Here is a 24433-nt window from a genome sequence, read left to right on the forward strand (position 1 = left end):
TTTGACGAGCTCGGAGGGCGTGTCAAATTACAAACAATGAGTCTAATCTGATACGATATTCATGATCCAACTGCTTTATTTCAAGCACATTTCTTTAAGAGTAGGAAAAGCGAGGCAGATAGAGAAGCGTAGCGCGCGCAGTCCACCGATTAAACAGGTTTTTTTCTGTACAAAATAACCAACTGTACAATATCGCAGGATATTTGTACTCGATTCGCGCGTTATTCGCAATCTACACAGTGCAGTTGGATAGTAAGGCAGAGTATCAAGTCCATTAAACTTACGTTTCCCAGCAGAAGTGACCTTTACAAGATGAACGTCTCCAAATCTCTTAGAAGAACCAAGTTGTGGCCATTTAAGGATGTTAGGTCCGGTATGTTTCTGACCTCTGTTGAACCAATTTGTAATATCGTCATCTGGGAGATTAAACCAGATGTTTAACTTCGAAATCCTTCCATAGAATGGGGTGTCGTTTGCAATAGTTCCGTCACTGTTTTGATTTTGTCCGACGATTACTTGAGTCCACTGACCATTTTCGTAATTACTTCCGTTGCTAGTTTTTTTTTAACCGAAATCTGCATTTACGATCGCTTCCATTTTAGGAGACTGGTTAGGTTGGATACGAACACAGAGGAAGACCATTTCATTCTTCGGAGAACTGGTAGCGAATACGTTGGAAAGGGAGGTCCTTCAGAAAAAAAAAAACGCAAGTATCTACTAAAAGGTACTCTTTTTATCCCCTATAGTATTGAATATAACTGAATTTATGTAGCTCTTTTCATTTTAGTATATAGCACATAGGCCAGTAGAGCCTTTCGCGCGCGCTGATCAGATATTCACCTCCAAGCAGCCAAAGAGACAAAATCGCGCGTCCACAATTTAATTTCCGATCATTTTTTGGTTTATTGACAGAAATAAGCTAATGTTTTGGTTTCTGTGTGGTATTTACTAGGACAGTTATTTACGTCAGTATCAGTGAGTAATTATAAACTAACATTTCAACAATCTTATCAAAGCTTACAATATTTTTTCCTCGTTTTAAACACGTACTACTTAACTTAAACAAACATCTAATTTTTTTACTTTGTTACCAAAGGAAGATTGAGTGTTGACATACTTGTCTTAAAGTCAGCCCTTGAAATAAAAAATGCCTAGCTAAAAGGATCGACAGGAAAAGTCTGTTCTATTTTAACGAAAAAAAAGAAGCGCCTATATAACTTAATAACGACAGGGTGAATGATTCTCCTCTGGTAATTGTGGCTCACTAAAACTCCTTACCCGTCACTTCCAAACGAAAAATAGATGTTGCCTTCTCCGTCGATTCTCAATCTCACAACGTTGTGGTTGCCCCATCCTCGTTCAAAATACTTATCACAGTCATCTTTTGGCTCTGTTGTAAATCTGGTGTGTGTATCCAGGCACAGACGGTAAAGTGTGAAACCCACTTGTTATTCATATCGTGTTTCACATAGCTCGTATGTTGAGTTTTTCTGAATATAAGCTCAAAGTTTTGGTCATTTTCATTTTGAGGTTGTCCTTTGCCTCTATCAAGACTTGCAACAGTTGCTACGAAATGGAAAACAAGTACAACTGTTACATTAAAATTTGGAAGTTTGTGGTCTTTTTTCAGCAATCGTTTTTTAAGATTTAATTGAGCTGAGATTTGACGACATTTTAGTAAAATAAATTGTAAATTGGTGTCTTCGTATTCCTTAGTAGGTCTTGTTTCTTCCCCCTCCCACGCTGCCCCCTCCCCACCCCCCACACATTGCATGCACGTTATTTGTTTGGTCCCGTTTGGCCCCAGACCTCGAACTTCTAAGGAAACAACTGCACTGCGAACTAATGTTGATAAGACGTTTGTGTTAGAAATTCGATGTTTTAAAAACTGCACATTGTTGACATTTTATTGGCTTTTCTTAATTTGTTAGAGAATAGGCGGTATTCGGCCATTGTAATGGTATCATAAGGAATGACAGGTTGAGTTCGTGGGATATCTTTGCGGTGGAAAAATATTTGCTCCCTGCGGTGGCTTGGCCAACCATAAAGCAGAACGTAGCTAATACAGGAAATCGCCTGCAGTGTTTTGAGGTGACCTCTGATGTGCTTGGCTAATTTCGCGCCCTTTTCGGTTTCTTCCCGCAAAAAACTGCTGGGCTGTTATATTTATGGAGGACTGTCGTATAATAAGCAGGAGAATCACTAAAATTAAGCTTAATAGATCTCGATTCGTAACATCCATGTTGCTCTGTACTTTTCCTGCCAATTTGTCAGGTCAGTGAACTCATAATTAATTAAATTTGACTCAGAGAGGAGTCTTTTACCGTGTAACCGGATCCCCAAGGGTAACATGAAACCTGCGCTTAACCTAACCCAAGCCATTTACCCTCCGTAAGACCCCAAGCCCAAGGTGTGTGTATTCATCACTGGTAAGAGTTATAGAGCATTATGGAAGAGAAGAAAGGCGTCGTTACACTCAAGAGAAAGCAAAGGCTCGCTGGTGGTCCATTAATTTTCTCTTAGGCTTGAATATCAAATGAATTGTTAAAGTATGAAGTAAAAACAGTAGAGTGTAATACAAGGGCAGAAGAACCTAAAACTCACCTTTCACTGTGTCACTACAATCAACCAACTCTGCCTGTCCCGTCAAACTGCTATCCAACCAGTGCTTGTTGCTGATGTTGTATTTGCCTTCACTCGCCTCTATTTCCCGGCAAGATATCGCTGGTAATTCAGGAATGGAACCCAAGGGAACTGAAAGATTAAGGGGTATCTTTGAGAGGAAATTTTGTTGCTATGGTTTGCTCAGCGTCAAGTCTTCGGCTTAGAAAAGTCCGATCTCTTTTTTGGCGTCTTTTTTACCGATCTACGATACTTCGGTGCGGTGATCGGGGAAAGATCAAGGCACCCAATGATTTTTAACTGATACAAGCAGCTTAATTAAGCTGATCACATACCTCTGCCGACAAAACGTCGTATATAAAACCGTGTAGGGTCAGCGCGGAAATTTAGGGGCCTCGCCTCCTTGGTGCGGTTATTCAATTCGCAGACTTTCTCCCCTATGACGTAGTTAAAACTTTGACATTTGATTTCTCTTTCGCAACGGATATCACATTGACGTGGGGCTGTTACGGATATTACTTTGAAGACGAAACCATCGAGAGCCATACCAGGAATACTGACTTCTGTCTTGCATTGAGCACCAGCCGTCACAAAGGGAGTGAAAGAAGCCAAAATATATAAAAGAAGATATGTCCACGGCATGTTATCTGTGTGCTTAAATTGAATATTTCTCTGTTAAACTCGTAGCGGGGATAAATCAGTCCGACAAGCATAAGCGAAAGCTTGCGCACGCGCCAGAAAAAGTCGCGCACAAATATGTGAAAGGTCACGCACACAAGCTCGAAAAGTCACTTATTAGAGAGCGAAGAGTCACGCAAACAAGAGCACAAAGTCGCCCACACAAGAGTGAAAAGTCATGCATGCGTGCGCCAGAAAAAGCCGTCCTCAAATATGTGAAAGATCACGTACACAAGCTCAAAAAGTCACACGCACAAAAGCGAAGATTAACGCTCATAACTGCTAAGAAACACACACACAACAGCGAAAGGTAGCACGCATACGAGAGAAAGAGGCAGCTGCTCTCGTCAGTCTTACGCACGTTCTTGTTCGTTGTAAACGACATGACTGTATGAAGAGTTGCTTAATATCAATTAAACTAAATTAAAACACTGTGCGTCGTTTAAAAACGCAGTTTGTTATATGAGAATAATTGATGGCTATTGTAAAGGTTTAGCTGTCACTATTATATTTTTCAAGTTAATGCAGTCGTCAAAAACATTAATAAATTATACATAAAGAAAGACGCTATCAACCACTGTTTTATTTTTTTCAAATCGAGAACAGGACTCCACAAATATTTCAAAGGTCCCTCCACTCAGAGAAGCAAATATCAATCAAGAAGTGATTATGCCTTTTACATTTGAATACCTTTAGCATCAACCCAAACAAAGAACGAACTCTTTGTCACCCATAGATTAGAAAAGTATTGGTCACTATTGTCAGATATATCTATCCTCTCTTTCTCGGTAAAAGGAGAGGGAATCTTGTTATAGTTTTTTTGTGGTTAGCTTGAAGTGTTCGGATTAATTTTTCTTTTCAGTTTATTTTAGCAACAAACACATGAAGGGAATCTAAAAGATTTCTGGTCAAACGCTACCGGAATCAATCCTGTCTTTTTGGAGTGTTTCTTGGTCTTTTGTAACGAGATTTAGCCAAAAACAATCAAGGAGAATAGGCTTGAATAGCAAGTTGAAACCCCTTTAGTATGTCACCTTTTACTGAAGAAAAAATACGTCTGGCCAAAAACAAGTGATTCACCCTTTTGTATAAAGGACGACGCTCATGCACATTCTAAAAATCCTGCTAAAACTAAAAGGAGATTCCTCTTGAGTTTAGATCATCAAGGAGAACAGAATTTTGAGACCTATCGTTAATCCAAAGCAATTTGAGATGCATTTTTCTCCCAACATTTTCCACGCCTTCTAAGAAGACAGATAAGTGATTTCAGTTCTTCATAGCGTTTTTAGCCAACTCGAAACGTAGCTAAAGTCCAGCCATTTTATTTTTTCCTCCTTTCAAAATTTCGGCCCCATCGGTTTTAATTAAAAAAAACGAGAATACTTCTTGCATTCTCATTGAAAAGCCAAAAAGTTTTTCGTCTACATACCTTTAACCCCCCGTATAAACGCCAGTTCAGAAATCGCTAGCAATAGACATCGGGTTTATTTCAGCGGCAACGGCCCTGAAAGGTGTCGAGTCTTTCTCAGTGTAGACACTGTATGTAGGTAAACTGTCTCTGCAGGTTCTATTTGTTAGGTAACCTCCTTTACTTCCAATGAGGCAAGTAACCTCCTAAATTATTTATAATGTTGATACTTGCAGAAAGTACTCGAAACCCGAGACTATCTATTACTAAGCTAAAGCTATCAGAGAATAATTTTGTTTTCTAACGACTTCAGAGCTTCACTTCGTTTTCTTGGTGAAGAAGACATCTACCTCACCAGACATCATTAATTTGTTTGGAAATTTTTGTGAATTGTTTCATTTTCATTTGAAGACGAGGAGTGCCTAATTAAATTAAACGTTATTGTAGTGACCAAAATAGGCTTTCTTTTCCACTTTATTCTTATGTTTGTCCTCTGCAGTAACCATTCGCAACAACGCCACCCTCTGCTGGCTAGATTTTCCAAAACGAAAGCAATAGCCCACTTAATTGTAGTTGATAACATATAACCTACATATATCTGCAACTGGACGAATTGGTCTGATGTTTTAATCGAAATAGAAATATGTATTTTATTGATCTCGAACAGGTGTTCTTCCATTGCATAACAAGTATGAGCTCATAAAATACCTTGCTACAGGAGCACCTGCACTGGTGAAGCGGGGAATCCCATTCGACTATCTTCCTTTGCACCCTGGGAGTCCAGAGGTTTCAATTAAAACAATTTTATTCGCTTTATAATGTTTGTTTTCCTTCATCATGTATTATATCTACTGGCGAGGAAAAGTTTCCCATTGCAAAGCTAGTTCAGGAACGATAGTAAAATATTTGTCATAACAATACCTAGCTCTTTTCGTCCATTTTCCCCTATGTGTTCTTTGCTGTTGCTTGTGTGTGTGTGTGTGTAACCTGTTTCGATTTCCTCGAAATTAAAAACATAATAAAGGAATATTTTTTATTCGTGACTAAACAGAAACTGAAAAACTAAATTTTCCATAGGATTCAAGTAATCGCGAACTTGCATTTTCAATGTGCAAAAGTTGAGGTCGACAAACATCGGTTTAAGCAGCTTCTATGAAAAAAACTTTCGATCCTGCTTAACAAAACAGCTTTAAAACATATTTAAGCCCTGGTGTGAATGGGGTATTGGTCTCGGTTCAATTGAATAAGCGGATAAGCGAATAAGCGAGTGAAACAACACCCCGAAAGCGGTTCAATGCACTTAATTTCCAACGGATTCTAGCTCAGTGGAGAATTTTTCATTCGAGTGTCGAGAGTAATCTTGAACGGTATTTTTCTACTTTGATTTGCTGTGTAACTGGTCTGACAAAATCTCACGCCAAATTCTTGAGCAGTTACCAAGGAATTAAACCTATAATCACGAATAGAATATATTGTGCAAACAAGAAGCATTCAAGACGGCGTTGGCACCCGGTACTTGTACTGCGAGTGATATATTAAAAAACCTGGCGCCAGTCTCTTTCGCTCCAAATGTGTCAATGATAACACGTCTTCTGATTTACTTATGTTTGTTTTGTGATTTATCTTTTGTTCGGTTTTTAAAGCACAAGGAAATTCATTCAATGGAATATCCTTCGCCCTAAGAGTCATACCAACAGTTCATACTACGTCGTTAAAAACACAGTTTCGTCATATGAGAATAATTGATGGCTATTGTAAAGGTTTAGCTGTCACTATTATATTTTTCAAGTTAATGCAGTCGTCAAAAACATTAATAAATTATACATAAAATTTATGACGAGATCTAGCCAAAATAATCGAGGAGAACAGGCTTGAATAGCAAGTTGAAACCCCTCTAGTCTATGTCACCTTTTAATGAAGTAAAAATAAGTCTGGCCAAAAACAAGTGATTCACCCTTTTGTATAAAGGACGACGCTCATGCACATTCTAAAAATCCTGCTAAACTAAGGGAGATTCATCTTAGGTTTAGATCATCAAGTACAACAGAATTATGAGACTTATCGTTAATCCGAAGCAATTTGAGATGAATTTTTCTGCAAACATTTTCCAAGCCTTCTAAGAAGACAGATAAGTGATTTCAGTTCTTCATAGCGTTTTTAGCCAACTCAAAGCGTAGCTAAAGTGCAGCCATTTCATATTTGGTTGACAAAGGGCAGTTCTAGTTATCAGGCAAACAGAACAAAAAACCCATTTTTTTCCTCCTTTCTAAATTTCGGCCAATCGGTTTTAATTAAAAAAAAAAAAAAAACCAGAACACTACTCGCATTCTCATTGAAAAGCCAGAAAGTTTTGCATCTACATAAAATACCTCGCTACAGGAGCACCTGCACTGGTGAAGCGGGAATCTTATTCGATCATCTTCCTTTGCACCCAAGGAATTCAGAGGTTTCAATTAAAACAATTTTATTCGCTCTATAATGTTTGTTTTCCTTCATCATATATTATATCTACTGGCGAGGAAAAGTTTCCCATTGCAAAGCTAGTTCAGGAAGAATAGTAAAATATTTGTCATTACAATACCTAGCTCTTTTCGTCCATTTTCCCCTATTTGTTCTTTGTTGTTGCTTGTGTGTGTGTAACCTGTTTCGATTTCCTCGAAATTAAAAACATAAAAAAGGAATATTTTTTATTCGTGACTAAACGGAAAACTGAAAAACTAAATTTTCCGTAGGATTCAAGTAATCGGAACTTACATTTTCAATGTGCAACAATTGAGGTTAAACATCGGTTTAAGCAGCTTCTATGAAAAAAACTTTCGATTCTGCATAATAAAAAACCTTTAAAACATGTTTAAGCCTTGGTGTGAATGGGGTATTGGTCTCGATTCAATTGAATAAGCGGATAAGCGAATAAGCGAGCGAAACAACTCCCCGAAAGCGGTTCAATGCACTTAATTTCCAACGGATTCTAGCTCAGTGGAGAATTTTTCATTCCAGTGTCGAGAGTAATCTGGAACGGTATTTTTCTATTTTGATTTGCTGTGTAACTGGTCTGACAAAATCTCACGCCACATTCTAAAGCAGTTACCAAGGAATTAAACCTATAATCACGAATAGAATATGTTGTGCAAACAAGCAGCATTCAAGACGGCGTTGGCACCCAGTACTTGTACTTCTAGTGATATATTAAAAAACCTGGCACCAGTCTCTTTCGCTCCATCTCTTTATCTTTTGTTCGGTTTTTAAAGCACAAGGAAATTCATTCAATGGAATATCCTTCGCCCTGAGAGTCATACTAACCGTTCATACTGACTCACCATGTGGTGTACCAACATTTGAAACGTGTCTCTTCTGACCATACGACAACGAGGTGGGATTTCAGTGCGAAGAAATTTTATTTGAGCATTTTCTTTGGTAAAACTCCACAAAGAACTTACCTAAAGTTAGTGCGAAGGCTAAACTAGTTCCCAGTACCTCCTTCCTTGGTAGAATTTCAATTTACGAGTTTAAATAAAATGAACTAAAAATTTTTAAAACTGCATACTACAAAACCTTGTTCAAAATATTACAGAACACCCAACATCGTATTCATTAATTCCCCTTTTCGCCTCTAAAGTAAAGTTGGGACAGGACTACTTTTAGCCACAGGCTGTTTGTTGTGTCAATTCTTATAATAGATATGAAAAAAACGGCCTTAGAACGAGTGAAAACAAGCTAAATGTAAGATCTTGATCGTCTTCCCTCAACCGTTTATGTTCATTCGACTATCATTGTCTATAAAATAGCGAGAAGTTTAATTATTTCAATGTGAAGTCATTTTCAGCTCTGCTTCCAGTGCAATTTACAGTCATAGTGCTGATGTGCTTAAAAGGTGATTTAAATGCACAAACTTATCAATTGATCACGAGCTCAAGTCCTAGCCAGTCAAAGGCCCTAAAGGCAGCAACGTGTTTCTTCTCCTTCGAAGCCTTTATTTGGGATGCCACGTGACATTTCTGTCATGACATCACAAGCACCAGCTGGGAGAGGACCGCAACTTGTGTCGCCAATAACAACTTGGATTAGCCAGGACTTGATACAGAATTTTTACTCCAGAACACGAATATCAGAAATCTTGAACTTGAACATCCCACACTTGCCAAAGGTGGATATCCCAGCATTCGACGCGCCGCTCTCCCGTCTCAGACTGACTCCGGCTACAGGTGTATTTTGTTGATTTACCATCCAAAAGTGTTCATCACCGCACAAAGCATTCACACCATCGAAATGATTACCTTGAAAAGAACAGGGAGACAAATCTAATGTAGTACTACAGTGTTTAATCATGAGCATGCTTATTGTTATCATCAATAGCTGAACTCAACGCAGATGTTTTTCCTGTGTATATTAGCACAGTCTTACAGATCACACCACACTGATCTATTTTTGTCCCACACAAATCGATGTAACGGTGAGACTTTGGATCCAAGGAGACGCCAAGTGTGGTGCGGACACAAGAGTCGTTAAATAATGTTACTACAAATGAAGCATTCGCCAAATGCAACCTTTACCCTTAAATTCATAAATTTATCAGCGCCATAACTCTGCTGTATTCCTTTCCTTAACGAGGAAAGGAGAGAGGGCTTTAAATAGTTTCATATTTTCTCGCTGCAAGCTTTTTTTATGAGGACCCCCAAAAATTGCGTATAGACTTTTGATAACCATTAATAGCATATATACTGTTAGTAACCATATACTTTAAAATTTAACCCTATAGCATCCATAATATATATAATCTGTCTTCTAGTTTTGTTGAAGAGACGTGCGGGAAAAAAAAATGCGAGCTTCGCTTTTAGGCTTGCCTAAATCTATATATTATATCACATGGTGAAGTTCCATCGTCACTTTTGAACACTTTCGTAATTTAAATCGGACAATTGAAGGAAGAAACTTACTAAAGAAAATTATTTTAGGCCCATGAGGCACACTTCCTTAAGTGACGTTACCAGTTAACTTTGAATCCCTTACAAGACTTTTTACATACGTTTATTACCATTTGGGCCAAGATATTCTTCTTTCCAAAGTTCATCCAAATCAAGGTCGAATTCCGAAACACCGGGAGTGAATATACTAGCGGCCCTGTAGTGATGAAAGAATTAACCATGGATTGTTACTTATCCAAAAAGTTCCTTTGGCCGAAATAAAAAAGTCACTGCTTTGTTTAAATAACGATACAGCTTGATACAAGTTTTGATACACTTGTTTTCCTGTATTTGACGCCAAATACGTAAATTGAGTCCTCTATAGCGCGTTATTTTTGTCTTTCTCCAGATAATGTTATGATTGCTTTTTCTCAGGGCTTTAAAACCCTGAATTGAAGCGTTCGAAATAAACGAGGTTGACAGACAGAAAACCCAGTGCTTTTCCAAAACTGCTGTTCGCAAATCCATAAATGACAGAGATGTTTCCTCACACACTATAAGACACAATAATTTGGTGCTCTGATCTTTTAAGGGCTTTTGTAAGGTTTAGAATTAATGAATCCCAAAGTATCCCCACCCTCCCCTTCCCGTGAATTTCCACATGGACCATACTTACAAGAGAAATATGAGAGATGAAGTAAATATCTCACCGTTTACGAACGCTCCCAAAAATTGCAAAACATTTCTGAGTTTCCATGAACGTCTGCTTGTATTTGATTCTTTTCCAGCTTCCAGATACAGATATGAACACGCCGTCAACTGTGGCCAAATCAGTTGCATTACTACAAGAGACTGGTGACTGACGCTCAACTTCGATAACTACTCCAGATCCACTCTTAAAAGATTTCGTCGCCGAAACATTATTTGTTGTTTGTACATCCACCTCACTATCCAAAACGTCACGCCACTCTAAACAGAAAAATAAAGAATCACCCACCATAACTAAAGTATAGACCCGATAGCTCGACTTAGTGTAATAATTAAAAATACAGTTTTTGGTAGGTTTATAGCCAGCGTTTACGTGTTGACAAGGGCGAGTCTAAGGGGGGGAGGTCAGAGGGCTCCGAAACTCTCGCCTCTCCTTCAAGCCTTGTCAGACCTTCAAATCCTTTCTAATGATTAGAGATGAGCAGTTTGCTTCGCTTTGCGCTTCAAATAGAGCTTGCCCTAGGGTTATTGGTAAGTCCTGGTAAACGACACAAAGTCAGGTGTCCTTAAGCACTTTCCTACTCTCCATCCCTTCCCACCCACTTTTTCGAGATAAATTTAACTTTGCATTTAGTACAACAGATATATCATGTTAGACATTTTGGTGTGTGGTATCGCTGAGTATTTTTACGACTTGTGCCGTATTTTGACGAGCACGGAGGGCGAGTCAAACTACAAACAATGAGTCTACTCTAATAAGATATTTATGATCCAACTGCTTTAATAATTTCAAGCGCATTTCTTTAAGAGTAGGAAAAGCGAGGCAGGTAGAGAAGCGTAGTGCGCGTAGCCGACCGGTTAAACAGGCTTAACCACTTGTACAATATCTCAGGATATTTGTACTCGACTCGCACGTTATTCGTACTTTACTTAATGCAGTTGGATAATAAGGCAGAGTATCAAGTCCATTAAACTTACGTCTCCCTGCAGAAGTGACCTTTACAAAATGAACGTCTCCAATCCTGGAAGAAGAACCAAGTTCTGGCCATTTAAGAATGTTAGGTATGTAATTTTTCTGGACTTCGTTGTACCAATTTGTAATTTGGGTATCAGTGAGAGAGTTTAACCAGATGTTTAAGTTCGAAATCCTTCCATAGAATGGGGTGTCGTTTGTAATAGTACCGTCATTGCCCTGATTTTGTCCGACGATTACTTGAGTCCACTGAACGTTTTCGTACTTAACTCCGTCGCTGGTCTTTTTTGAACCGAAATTTGCATTTACAATCGCTTCCATTTTAGGTGACTGGTCAGGTTGGATACGAACACAGAGGAAGACCATTTCATCCTTCGGAGAACTGGTAGCGAATACGTTGGAAAGGGAGGTCCTTCAAAAACAAAAACGCATGTATGTACTTATAGGTAATCTCTTTATCCCCTATAGTACTGAATATAACTGAGTTTATGTAGCTCTTTCGCGTGCGCCGATTGGCTGGTTCGGAAATGATTAGGAAGTATTACTCACCTCCAAGTGGCCAAAGAGACAAAATAGCGCGTCAAAAACTTAACTGCCGCTCATTTTTTGGTTTGTTGACAGAAATGAGATAGTATTTTTGGTTTCTGTGTGGTATATACTAAAACAATTATTTACGTCAGTGTTAGTGAGTAGTTGTGAACTAACATTGCAACAATCTTACCAAAGGTTACATTATTTTTTCCTTCGCTTTAAACCCATACTACTTAACTTAAAAATAAACATTAAAATAAACAGGACGACTGAATGTTGATATACTTGTCTTAAAATCAGCCTTTGAAACAAAAAAATGCCAAGCTAAAAGGATAATAAGGAAAATTCTGTTCTATTTTAACGAAAAAAAAAGCGCTTATATAAATTGATAACGATAAGGTAAATGATTCTTATCTGGTAATTGTGGCTCACAAAAACTTCTTACCCGTCACTTCCTGATGAAAAGTAGATGTTGCCTTCTCCGTCGATTCTCAATCTCACAACGTTTTGGTTGCCGCCATTCTTCTCGTTCAAAATACTTATCACAGTCATCTTTTGGCTCTGTTGTAAATCTGGTGTGTGTATCCAGGCACAGACGGTAAAGTGTGTAATCCACTGTTTATTCATATCGTGTTTCACATAGCTCGTATGTTGAGTTTTTCTGAATATAAGCTCAAAGTCATAGTCATTTCCATTTTGAGGTTCTCCATTGCCTCTATCAAGACTTGCAACAGTTGCTACGAAATAGAAAACAAGTACAACTGTTACATTAAAATTGGGAAGTTTATGACCACACTCTTTGCTACTTCGCTTTTTTCAGCAATCGTTTTCTAAGATTTAATTGAGCTGAGATTTAACGATATTTCAGTAAAATAAATGGTAAATTGGTCTCTTCGTATTCCTTAGTAGGTTTTGTTTCTTCCCCTCCTCCGCTGCCCCCTCACCACATATTGCGTGCACGTTATTTATTTGGTCCATTTGGCCCCAGACCTCGCTCTCATAAGGAAACAACTGCACTGCAAACTAATATTGATAATAGGTTTGTGTTAGACATTGAATGTTTTAAAACTGCACATTATTGACATTTTATTGGCTCTTCTTAATTTGGTAGGGAATACGCGGCATTTGATCATGGTAATGACATCATAAGGAATGACAGGTTGAGTTCTTGGGATATCTTTGGAATGGGAAAAGTGAAGAGAAAAATATGAAGTTTACTATACTCACGGGATGCGTCCGTACTCGGCGCGACGGTTGTTGATTCTGAACAGTTTTTGCCTGTGAATGCATCCGTACAGTTGCATTTGTAGGTTTTTGTACTGGGTATTTCTACACAAGTTCCACCGTTTTTACAAGGATTAGCGTCACAATCTAATGGACAAAAAAAAGTGTATTGAAACTGATGAAAATTTCTAAGGATGAATTTTACAGTGAATCGATGTAAAGCAAGATGTAACTTGATAATTAATGCCATTGATGTCTTTTTCTTTTTCGTCATCGTCAGTGATCGTCATCTGTCCTGGCCGCATCCCCTCTTTTGAGAGGGAAAAATCGTGGGAGTTATAAACTCTTTACACCCTATCATTAGTATGCATTTCCTCTATACAATAGACAAGAGAGAATTAATTGAATGATCAAGAACTTTTCAAGTTGTCGATCAGTTGCTTTATTCTCGTGCCCTCAGAGTTTGAGGGGTGATCTCTGAGGTGAAATAAGCTGCCAGGGTTACAATGTTGAGCGTTAAGAGGCAAATTGTGTTAAGGCTCGGTCAACATTGTTGCACGCAGCGTGTTGCACACGTTTGGTCACCCTGTAGCAACATGATGTTACAAGGTGTAGCAACATTTTGCTCCTTTATAACATCTTACAACGCGATCCAACATTATTGCAAGATGTTGAAATGTTGCGTGCATTTGGCCGCGCCTTTAAGAGCAGGTTTCATACTTACATGTCACGGTCTGCGAACATTTCATGCCACAGGAGTTTTCAGCTCACTGACATTTGAAAGTAATATTACTGGCTATCGTTGTAAATGGTCCTTGTGAATTGGCGTATTTGTTGTTAAATCGTATCATGAATTACTATTAAGCATCATGGAATTTAATAAACTTATAAATTAATGTGATCATTGTATAATACATTTTTGTGTGTTCGTTTGTTTTCTGATCGACATTTTCGCCATTGTTTTCTTATCGTCATCGTCCTCGTTGTGAACATCATCATCTGAATTGCCACTGTGACGTCACAAACCAAACAATAGGAGTTATGGAGTATTATGGAATAGAAGAAAGGCGTCGTTACAATCAAGAGAAAGCAAAGGCTCGCTGGTGGTCCATTAATTTTCTCTTAGACTTGAATGTCTAAAATATAAAATATGAAGTAAAAACAGTAGAGTGTAATACAAGGGCAGAAGAACCTAAAACTCACCTTTCACTGTGTCACTACAATCAACCAACTCTGCCTGTCCCGTCAAACTGCTATCCAACCAGTGCTTGTTGCTGATGTTGTATTTGCCTTCACTCGCCTCTATTTCCTGGCAAGATATCGCTGGTAATTCAGGTACGGAACCCAAGGGAACTGAAAGATTAAGGGGTATCTTTCAGAAGAAATTTCGTTGCTGTGGTTTGCTCAGCGTCGAGTTTTTGAAATAGAAAAGTCCCACCTCTTTTTCAGCGTCTTTTTTACCGATCTACGATACTGCGGTACTGATCGGGGAAAGATCAAGGCACCCAATGATTTTCAACCAGCAGCTTAATTAAGCTGATCACATACCTCTGCCGACAAAACGTCGTATATAAAACCGTGTAGGGTCAGCGCGGAAATTTAGGGGCCTCGCCTCCTTGGTGCGGTTATTCAATTCGCAGACTTTCTCCCCTATGACGTAGTTAAAACTTTGACATTTGATTTCTCTTTCGCAACGGATATCACATTGACGTGGGGCTGTTACGGATATTACTTTGAAGACGAAACCATCGAGAGCCATACCAGGAATACTGACTTCTGTCTTGCATTGAGCACCAGCCGTCACAAAGGGAGTGAAAGAAGCCAAAATATATAAAAGAAGATATGTCCACGGCATGTTATCTGTGTGCTTAAATTGAATATTTCTCTGTTAAACTCGTAGCGGGGATAAATCAGTCCGACAAGCATAAGCGAAAGCTTGCGCACGCGCCAGAAAAAGTCGCGCACAAATATGTGAAAGGTCACGCACACAAGCTCGAAAAGTCACTTATTAGAGAGCGAAGAGTCACGCAAACAAGAGCACAAAGTCGCCCACACAAGAGTGAAAAGTCATGCATGCGTGCGCCAGAAAAAGCCGTCCTCAAATATGTGAAAGATCACGTACACAAGCTCAAAAAGTCACACGCACAAAAGCGAAGATTAACGCTCATAACTGCTAAGAAACACACACACAACAGCGAAAGGTAGCACGCATACGAGAGAAAGAGGCAGCTGCTCTCGTCAGTCTTACGCACGTTCTTGTTCGTTGTAAACGACATGACTGTATGAAGAGTTGCTTAATATCAATTAAACTAAATTAAAACACTGTGCGTCGTTTAAAAACGCAGTTTGTTATATGAGAATAATTGATGGCTATTGTAAAGGTTTAGCTGTCACTATTATATTTTTCAAGTTAATGCAGTCGTCAAAAACATTAATAAATTATACATAAAGAAAGACGCTATCAACCACTGTTTTATTTTTTTCAAATCGAGAACAGGACTCCACAAATATTTCAAAGGTCCCTCCACTCAGAGAAGCAAATATCAATCAAGAAGTGATTATGCCTTTTACATTTGAATACCTTTAGCATCAACCCAAACAAAGAACGAACTCTTTGTCACCCATAGATTAGAAAAGTATTGGTCACTATTGTCAGATATATCTATCCTCTCTTTCTCGGTAAAAGGAGAGGGAATCTTGTTATAGTTTTTTTGTGGTTAGCTTGAAGTGTTCGGATTAATTTTTCTTTTCAGTTTATTTTAGCAACAAACACATGAAGGGAATCTAAAAGATTTCTGGTCAAACGCTGCCGGAATCAATCCTGTCTTTTTGGAGTGTTTCTTGGTCTTTTGTAACGAGATTTAGCCAAAAACAGTCAAGGAGAACAGGCTTGAATAGCAAGTTGAAACCCCTTTAGTATGTCACCTTTTACTGGAGAAAAAATACGTCTAGCCAAAAACAAGTGATTCACCCTTTTGTATAAAGGACGACGCTCATGCACATTCTAAAAATCCTGCTAAAACTAAAAGGAGATTCCTCTTGAGTTTAGATCATCAAGGACAACAGAATTTTGAGACCTATCGTTAATCCGAAGCAATTTGAGATGAATTTTTCTCCCAACATTTTCCACGCCTTCTAAGAAGACAGATAAGTGATTTCAGTTCTTCATAGCGTTTTTAGCCAACTCGAAACGTAGCTAAAGTCCGGCCATTTTATTTTTTCCTCCTTTCAAAATTTCGGCCCCATCGGTTTTAATTTTAAAAAAAACGAGAATACTTCTTGCATTCTCATTGAAAAGCCAAAAAGTTTTTCGTCTACATACCTTTAACCTCCCGCATAAACGCCAGTTCAGAAATCGCTAGCAATAGACATCGGGTTTATTTCAGCGGCAACGGCCCTGAAAGGTGTCGAGTCTTTCTCAGTGTAGACACTGTATGTAGGTAAACTGTCTCTGCAGGTTCTATTTGTTAGGTAATCTCCTTTACTTCCAATGAGGCAAGTAACCTCCTAAATTATTTATAATGTTGATACTTGCAGAAAGTACTCGAAACCCGAGACTATCTATTACTAAGCTAAAGCTATCAGAGAATAATTTTGTTTTCTAACGACTTCAGAGCTTCACTTCGTTTTCTTGGTGAAGAAGACATCTACCTCACCAGACATCATTAATTTGTTTGGAAATTTTTGTGAATTGTTTCATTTTCATTTGAAGACGAGGAGTGCCTAATTAAATTAAACGTTATTGTAGTGACCAAAATAGGCTTTCTTTTCCAATTTATTCTTATGTTTGTCCTCTGCAGTAACCATTCGCAACAACGCCACCCTCTGCTGGCTAGATTTTCCAAAACGAAAGCAATAGCCCACTTAATTGTAGTTGATAATATATAACCTACACATATCTGCAACTGGACGAATTGGTCTGATGTTTTAATCGAAATAGAAATATGTATTTTATTGATCTCGAACAGGTGTTCTTCCATTGCATAACAAGTATGAGCTCATAAAATACCTTGCTACAGGAGCACCTGCACTGGTGAAGCGGGGAATCCCATTCGACTATCTTCCTTTGCACCCTGGGAGTCCAGAGGTTTCAATTAAAACAATTTCATTCGCTTTATAATGTTTGTTTTCCTTCATCATGTATTATATCTACTGGCGAGGAAAAGTTTCCCATTGCAAAGCTAGTTCAGGAACGATAGTAAAATATTTGTCATTACAATACCTAGCTCTTTTCGTCCATTTTCCCCTATGTGTTCTTTGCTGTTGCTTGTGTGTGTGTGTGTAACCTGTTTCGATTTCCTCGAAATTAAAAACATAATAAAGGAATATTTTTTATTCGTGACTAAACGGAAACTGAAAAACTAAATTTTCCATAGGATTCAAGTAATCGCGAACTTGCATTTTCAATGTGCAAAAATTGAGGTCGACAAACATCGGTTTAAGCAGCTTCTATGAAAAAAACTTTCGATCCTGCTTAACAAAACAGCTTTAAAACATATTTAAGCCTTGGTGTGAATGGGGTATTGGTCTCGGTTCAATTGAATAAGCGGATAAGCGAATAAGCGAGCGAAACAACTCCCCGAAAGCGGTTCAACGCACTTAATTTCCAACGGATTCTAGCTCAGTGGAGAATTTTTCATTCCAGTGTCGAGAGTAATCTGGAACGGTATTTTTCTATTTTGATTTGCTGTGTAACTGGTCTGACAAAATCTCACGCCAAATTCTTGAGCAGTTACCAAGGAATTAAACCTATAATCACGAATAGAATATGTTGTGCAAACAAGAAGCATTCAAGACGGCGTTGGCACCCAGTACTTGTACTGCGAGTGATATATTAAAAAACCTGGCACCAGTCTCTTTCGCTCCAAATGTGTCAATGATAACACGTCTTCTGATTTACTTATGTTTGTTTTCTGATTTATCTTTTGTTCGGTTTTTAAAGCACGAGAAAATTCATTCAATGGAATATCCTTCGCCCTAAGAGTTATACCAACAGTTCATACTGACTCACCATGCGGTGTACCAACATTTGAAACGTGTCTCTTCTGACCATACGACAACGAGTTGGGATTTCAGTGCGAAGTAATTTTATTTGAGCATTTTCTTTGGTAAAACTCCACAAAGAACTTACCTAAAATTAGTGCGAAGGCTAAACTAGTTCCCAGTACCTCCTTCCATGGTAGAATTTCAATTTACGAGTTTAAACAAAATGAACTAAAAATTTTTAAAACTGCATACTATAAACCTTGTTCAAAAAATTACAGAACACCCAGCAACGTATTCATAAACTCTCCTTTCCGCCTCTAAAGTCAAGTTGGGACATGACTACTTTTAGCCACAGGCTGTCTGTTGTGTCAGTTCTTATAATTAGATATGAAAAAAACGGCCTTAGAACGGGTGAAAACAAGCTGAATGTGAGATCTTGATCGTCTTCCCTCAACATTTTGTGTTCATTCGACTATCATTGTCTATAAAATAGCGAGCAGTCTAATTATTTCAACGTGAAGTGCTTTCCAGCTCTGCTTCCAGTGCAATTTACTGTCATACTGCTGTTGTGCTTAAAAAGGTGATTTAACTGCACAAACTTATCAAGTAATCGCGGGCTCGAGTCCTAGCCAGTCAAAGGCGTAAAGGCAACAACGTGTCTATTCTCCGTTGAAGCCTTTATTTGGAATGTCACGTGACATAGCAAGCATCAGCTGGGGAGAGGACTGCTACTTGTGTCGCCAATAACAACTTGGATCAGCCAGGACTCGATACAGAATTTTTACTCCAGAACACTAATATCAGAAATCTTGAACTTGAACATTCCACACTTGCCAAAGGTGGATATCCCAGCATTTGACGCACCGCTCTCTCGTCTCAGACTGATTCCGGCTACTGGTGTATTTGGTTGATTTACCATCCAAAAGTGTTCATCACCGCACAAAGTATTCACGCCATCGAAATGATTACCTTGAAAAGAACACGGAGACAAATCTAATGTAGTACTACAGTGTTTAATCAACAGCATGCTTATTGTTATCATCAATTGCTGAACTCTACGCAGATGTTTTTTCCTGTGTATATAAGCACAGTCTTAAAGATCACACCACGATGATCTATTTTTGTCCAAAACATATTGATGTAACGGTGAGACTTTGGATCCAAGGAGACATCGAGTGTGATGCGGACACAAGAGTCGCCAAATGATATAACTACAAGTGAAGCATTCGCCAAATGCAAACTAGCTCTAAGACTCATAAATTTACCACTGCCATAACTCTGTTGTATTCCTTTCCTTAAAAAGGGGAGGAGAGAGTGCTTTAAACAGTTTCATATTATATATATCACACAGTGAAGTTCCATCGTCACTTTTGAACAGTTTTATAATATAAATATGAGAATTGAAGGGAAAAACATACTAAAGCAAATTACTTTAGGCCTATGAGGCAGACTTCCTTAGGCAACGTTACCAGTTAATTTTAAATCCCTTACAAGGTTTTTTAGATGCTTTTATTACCTTTTCGGTCAAGATATTCTTCTTTCCAAAGTTCATCCAAATCAAGGTCGAATTCCGAAACACCGGGAGAGAATATACCAGAGGCCCTGTAGTGATGAAAGAATTGACCATTGTCAAGGATTGTTGCTTGTCCAAAAAATTTCCTTTGGCTGGGATCAAAAAGTCACTGTTTTGTTTAAGTAACGATAGAGCGTGATACGAGTTTTGATACACTTGTTTTCCTGCATTTGACGCCAAAAACGTCAATTGAGTCCTCTTTGTTGCCTTATTTCAGCTTTTCTCCAGATAATGCTATGATTGCTTTTTCTCAGGGCTTTAAAACCCTGAATTGAAGCCGTTCCAAATAAACAACGTTGACAGACAGAAAGCTCAGTGCTTTTCCGAAAGTGCGGTTCGCAAGTTCATGAAATACACAGATGTTTCCTCACACACTGTAAAAAAACATTAAGGGGGGGGGGGGGTTTGGGGAATGGAAAATTGAATTCGTGGAACAATTCCATGCAGAGCGAGTTGCTTAGATAGAAAGAAAGTTGGTGCAGAGACCTTCTTAAGTCTTTTTTTCAGAGAAATATGAGAGATAAAGTAAATATCTCACCAGTAAGGAACGCTCCCAAAAATTGCAAAACATTTCTGAGTTTCCATGAACGTCTGCTTGTATTTGATTCTTTTCCAGCTTCCATTTACAGATATCAACACGCCGTCAACTATGGCCGAATCACTTGCATTACTACAAGAGACTGGTGAGTGACGCTCAACTTCGATAGCTACTCCAGATCCACTTTCAAAAGATTTCGTCGCCGAAACATTAAATGTTGCTTGCACAACCACCTCACCATCCAAAACGTCACGCCACTCTAAACAGAAAAATATAAATACACCCACTATAATAAAGGTATACACCCGAAAGCTCTACTTAGTCTAATAATTAATGGCAGGTTTTACTAGGTAAGTAGCCATCGTTTAAGTGTTGACAGGTACGAATCTAGGAATCTAGGGGGGGGCAGGGGACTCCGCAACCCTCTCCTCTCCTTCAAACCTTGTCAGACCTCCAAATCCTTTCTTATAGTTGGCGATGAGCAACTTCCTTCGCTTTATGCTTCAAATATAGCTTGCCCTAGGGTTATTGGTAAACGGCAGAAGGTTGGGTATCCTTGAGCACTTTCCTTCTCTCCATCCCTTCCCACCCACTTTTTCTAGATAAATTTAACTTTGCATTAAGCACAATAAATATATCATGTTAGACATTTTGGTGTGTAGTATCGCTGAGTATTTTTACGAGTTGTGCCGTATTTTGACGAGCTCAGGGGGTGAGTCAAACTACAAATAATGAGTCTACTCTAATAAGATATTTATATTTGTTAATTTCAAGCGCATTTCTTTAAGAGTAGGAAAAGCGAGGCAGATAGAGAAGCGTAGCGTGTGTAGCCCACCGGTTAAACAGGTTTAACCAATTGCACAGTATCGCAGGATATTTGTACTCGATTCGCGCGTTATTCGTACTTTACTCAGTGCAGTTGGATAATAAGGCAGAGTATCAAGTCCATTCATTAAACTTACCTCTCTCAGCAGAAGTGACCTTTACAAAATGAACGTCTCCAAATCTTTTGGAAGAACCAAGTTCTGGCCATTTAAGGATGTTAGGTGTGGTATGTTTCTGACCTCTGTTGAACCAATCTGTAATATCGTGATCAGGGAGATCCAACCAGATGTTTAAGTTCGAAATCCTTCCATAGAATGGGGTGTCGTTTGCAATAGTTCCGTCATTGTTTTGATTTTGTCCGATAATTACTTGAGTCCACTGAAAAAATTCGTACCCAACTCCGTCGCTGGTCTTTTTTGAACCAAAATCTGCATTTACAATCGCTTCCATTTTAGGAGACAGGTAAGGTTGGATACGGACACAGAAAAAGACCATTTCATCCTTCGGAGAACTGGTAGTAAATACGTCGGAAAGGGAGGTCCTTCACAAAAAAAAAATGCAAGTATGTACTAATGTGTAATCTCTTTATCCCCTATAGTATTGAATATGACTGAATTGTAGCTGTTGTTATTTTAGTATATACCACACAGGCGAAGAGTGCTTTTCGCGCGAGCTGATTGGTTGGTTCAGAAGTGATCAGTAAGTACTATTCACCTCTAAGTAACCAGAGAGACAAAATCGCGCGTCAACAATTTCATTTCCGATCATTTTTTTAGTTTATTGACAGAAATAAACTAATATTTTTTGGTTTCTGTGTGGTATATATTAAAACAGTTATTTACGTCAGTGAGTAATTGCTAACTAATACTGCAGCAACTCTTACTAAAGGCTACAACAATTTTTCCTTCGTTTTAAACACGTACTAATTTACTTGAACATGAACATTTTTAAGTTTTAATTAATTCTTTTTTACTTTGTCACGAAAGGACGATTGGATGTTGATGTACTTGTCTTAAAATCAGCCTTTGAAGAAAAAAATGCCAAGCTAACAGGATCGTCAGGAAAAGTCTGTTCAATTTTAACGAAAAAAAAAGTGCCCATATAAATTGATAACGATAAGGTTAATGATTCATCTCTGGTAATTGTGGCTCACAAAAAACTCCTTACCCGTCACTTCCAAACGAAAAATAGATGTTGCCTTCTCCGTCGATTCTCAATCTCACAACTTTTTGATAGCCGCCACTCTCCTCGATCAAAATACTTATCACAGTCATCTCTTGGCTCTGTTGTAAATCTGGTGTGTGTATCCAGGCACAGACGGTAAAGTGTGAAACCCAATTCTTATTCATATCGTGTTTCACATAGCTCGTATTTTGAGTTTTTCTGAATATAAGCTCAAAGTCATAGTCTTCCATGTTTTGAGGTTGTCCTTTGCCTCTATCAAGACTTGCAACAGTAGCTACGAAATGGAAAACAAGTACAACTGTTACATTAAAATTGGGAAGTTTATGGCCACACTCTTTGCTACTTCGCTTTTTTCAGAAATCGTTTTTTAAGATTTAATTGAGCTGAGATTTTACCAAATTTTTAGTAAAATAAATCATAAATTAGTCTCTTCGTAGTCTTTAGTAGGTCTTGTTTCTTCCCCTCCTCCGCTGCCCCCTCCTCAACCCCCCCACATATTGCGTACACGTTATTTGTTTGGTCCATTGGTCCATTGGGCCCCAGACCTCCAGAAAACATTTGCGTCACAAGCTAATATTGACAGGAGGTTTGTGTTAGAAATTAGATGTTTTAAAAACTGCACATTATTGACATTTTGCTGGCTTTTCTTAATTTGGTAGGGAATACGCTGCACTCGATCATGGTAATGGCATTATAAGGAATGACAGGTTGAGTTTGTGGGATATCTTTGTAGTGGAAAAAGTGAAGAGAAAAAATAAAGTTTACTTTACTCTCGGGATGCGTCCGTACTCTGTGCGACGGTTGTTGATTCTGAACAGTTTTTGCCTGTGAATGTATCCGTACAATTGCATTTGTAGGTTTTAGTTAAGTTTTTTCCTTGCAATGACTGTGACAACGAATACATCGGAGAGACCAAACGTCAGTTTGGTACACGTTTAAAAGAGCATCAAAAAGCGGTTTTCTTTTGCAAAAAGGAAAATTCAGCTTTATCGGAGCATACATGCCTAACTATCCATACAATTGGGTGGGATAATTCTAAAATTATCACCACTAATCGGCGTTACCACCAGCGTCTTTGTTTGGAGGCTTGGCATATTAACTCCGCCCACGCTTCTTTAAATCGAGACGATGGCGGTTTGCTTCCTAACGCCTATTTAGACTATTTACACCTCGTCAGAAAAAAGGCCGTTAATAAGTGATCATATAAAAGGACCTCTTGTTGCAGCGTTTAGATCACCCCTGATGAAGGCACTAGACAGGAGAGTCGAAACGTTGGGTCTATGAATTGTAACTTCTTCGGTTACATTCATTAAATCTGTAAACCAGAGTAGCATCAAACTATGTCTGATCTCACAACATTGTAAAAACAGTAGAGTGTAATATAAGGGCAGAAGAACCTAAAAATCACCTTTCACTGTGTCACTACAATCAACCAATTCTGCCTGTCCCGTGGAACTGCTATCCAGCCAGTACTTGTTGCTGATGTCGTATTTGCCTTCACTCGCCTCTATTTCCTGGCAAGATATCGCTGGTAATCCAGGAATGGAACCCAAGGAAACTGAAAAATTAAGGGTTATTTTTTAGAACAAATTTCGTTTCTGTGGTTCGTTCCATGTCATCTCGCCGGCTCAAAAAGGTTTAACCATATTTTTGGTTACATCTTTATCATCATCATAAGAAGGGCGTTTGTGCTGGTGGGTGATTCATCAAGACACTGAAGTATATAAACTGTCAGAAGCCACTTAAACTGATTACATACCTCTGTCCACAGAACGTCGTTTATAAAACCGTGCAGGGTCTGAGCGGAAATTTAGGGGCCTCGCCTCCTTGGTGCGGTTATTCAATTCGCAAATTCTCTCCCCTATGATGTAGTTATAGCTTTGACATGTGATTTCTCTTTCGCAATGGACTTCACACTCATGTGGGGCTGTGGCTGACATTATTTTGAAGACAAAACCATCAAGAGCCATACCAGGAATACTGATTTCTGTTCGGCATAGAGCACCGGCCATAACGAGTGCGGTAAAAGATGCCAAAAGATGTAAAATACAATATATCCAAGCCATATTACCTGTGTTTTGAAATTAACTGTATCTCAGTTAAGCTCATAGTGGGAATAAATCAGTCGCAAAATCAGCGGAAAGTATCGTGCACGGGAGCAAAAACCTATGCACGCACGAGCGAAAAGTCACACGTGCGCGAGCTAAAAGTCATGCGAGCACGACGGAAAAGTCACGCGTATACGATCAAACAGTCATATGTACACGAGCAGAAAGTCACG

At 38.7% G+C, this 24433-nt stretch overlaps 2 protein-coding genes across 2 annotated transcripts; both read right to left on the reverse strand.

Moving 5' to 3' along the window:
- Positions 1–8105: 8105 nt before the first annotated feature.
- On the reverse strand, positions 8106–16486 carry LOC149036871 (uncharacterized). Its single transcript, XM_089190350.1, has 9 exons — positions 16368–16486; positions 14594–14912; positions 14249–14398; positions 13049–13192; positions 12267–12558; positions 11296–11702; positions 10320–10578; positions 9741–9826; positions 8106–8982 (listed from the first exon to the last, which is right to left on the reverse strand). The coding sequence occupies exons 2-9, from the start codon at positions 14898–14900 to the stop codon at positions 8795–8797; spliced, it is 1833 nt and encodes a 610-aa protein (XP_089046476.1). The 5' UTR covers positions 14901–14912; positions 16368–16486; the 3' UTR covers positions 8106–8794.
- Positions 16487–18812: 2326 nt separating this feature from the next.
- On the reverse strand, positions 18813–24218 carry LOC149036872 (uncharacterized). Its single transcript, XM_089189900.1, has 7 exons — positions 24125–24218; positions 23561–23710; positions 22135–22426; positions 21105–21508; positions 20143–20401; positions 19548–19633; positions 18813–19000 (listed from the first exon to the last, which is right to left on the reverse strand). The coding sequence occupies exons 1-7, from the start codon at positions 24216–24218 to the stop codon at positions 18813–18815; spliced, it is 1473 nt and encodes a 490-aa protein (XP_089046026.1).
- Positions 24219–24433: the final 215 nt, after the last annotated feature.

Source organism: Pocillopora damicornis, chromosome 12, assembly GCF_964200805.1.
Source record: "Pocillopora damicornis chromosome 12, jaPocDami1.2, whole genome shotgun sequence".
Classification (NCBI taxonomy): domain Eukaryota; kingdom Metazoa; phylum Cnidaria; class Anthozoa; order Scleractinia; family Pocilloporidae; genus Pocillopora; species Pocillopora damicornis.

Bases quoted from the DNA above. Each gene is read 5' to 3' on its own strand.
- LOC149036871 (XM_089190350.1), bottom strand. From the start codon at position 14,900: ATGCCGTGGACATATCTTCTTTTATATATTTTGGCTTCTTTCACTCCC. The intron at 9,827-10,319 runs GTGAGATATTTA...TCATCACTACAG, and splicing joins TTTGGGAGCGTTCGTAAACG to GGCCGCTAGTATATTCACTC. The intron at 8,983-9,740 runs GTAATAAACGTA...GTTCTTTTCAAG, and splicing joins AGAATATCTTGGCCCAAATG to GTAATCATTTCGATGGTGTG.
- LOC149036872 (XM_089189900.1), bottom strand. From the start codon at position 24,218: ATGGCTTGGATATATTGTATTTTACATCTTTTGGCATCTTTTACCGCA. The intron at 20,402-21,104 runs GTAAGTTTAATG...TTTTCTGTTTAG, and splicing joins GGTCACTTCTGCTGAGAGAG to AGTGGCGTGACGTTTTGGAT. The intron at 19,634-20,142 runs GTGAGATATTTA...TCATCACTACAG, and splicing joins TTTGGGAGCGTTCCTTACTG to GGCCTCTGGTATATTCTCTC.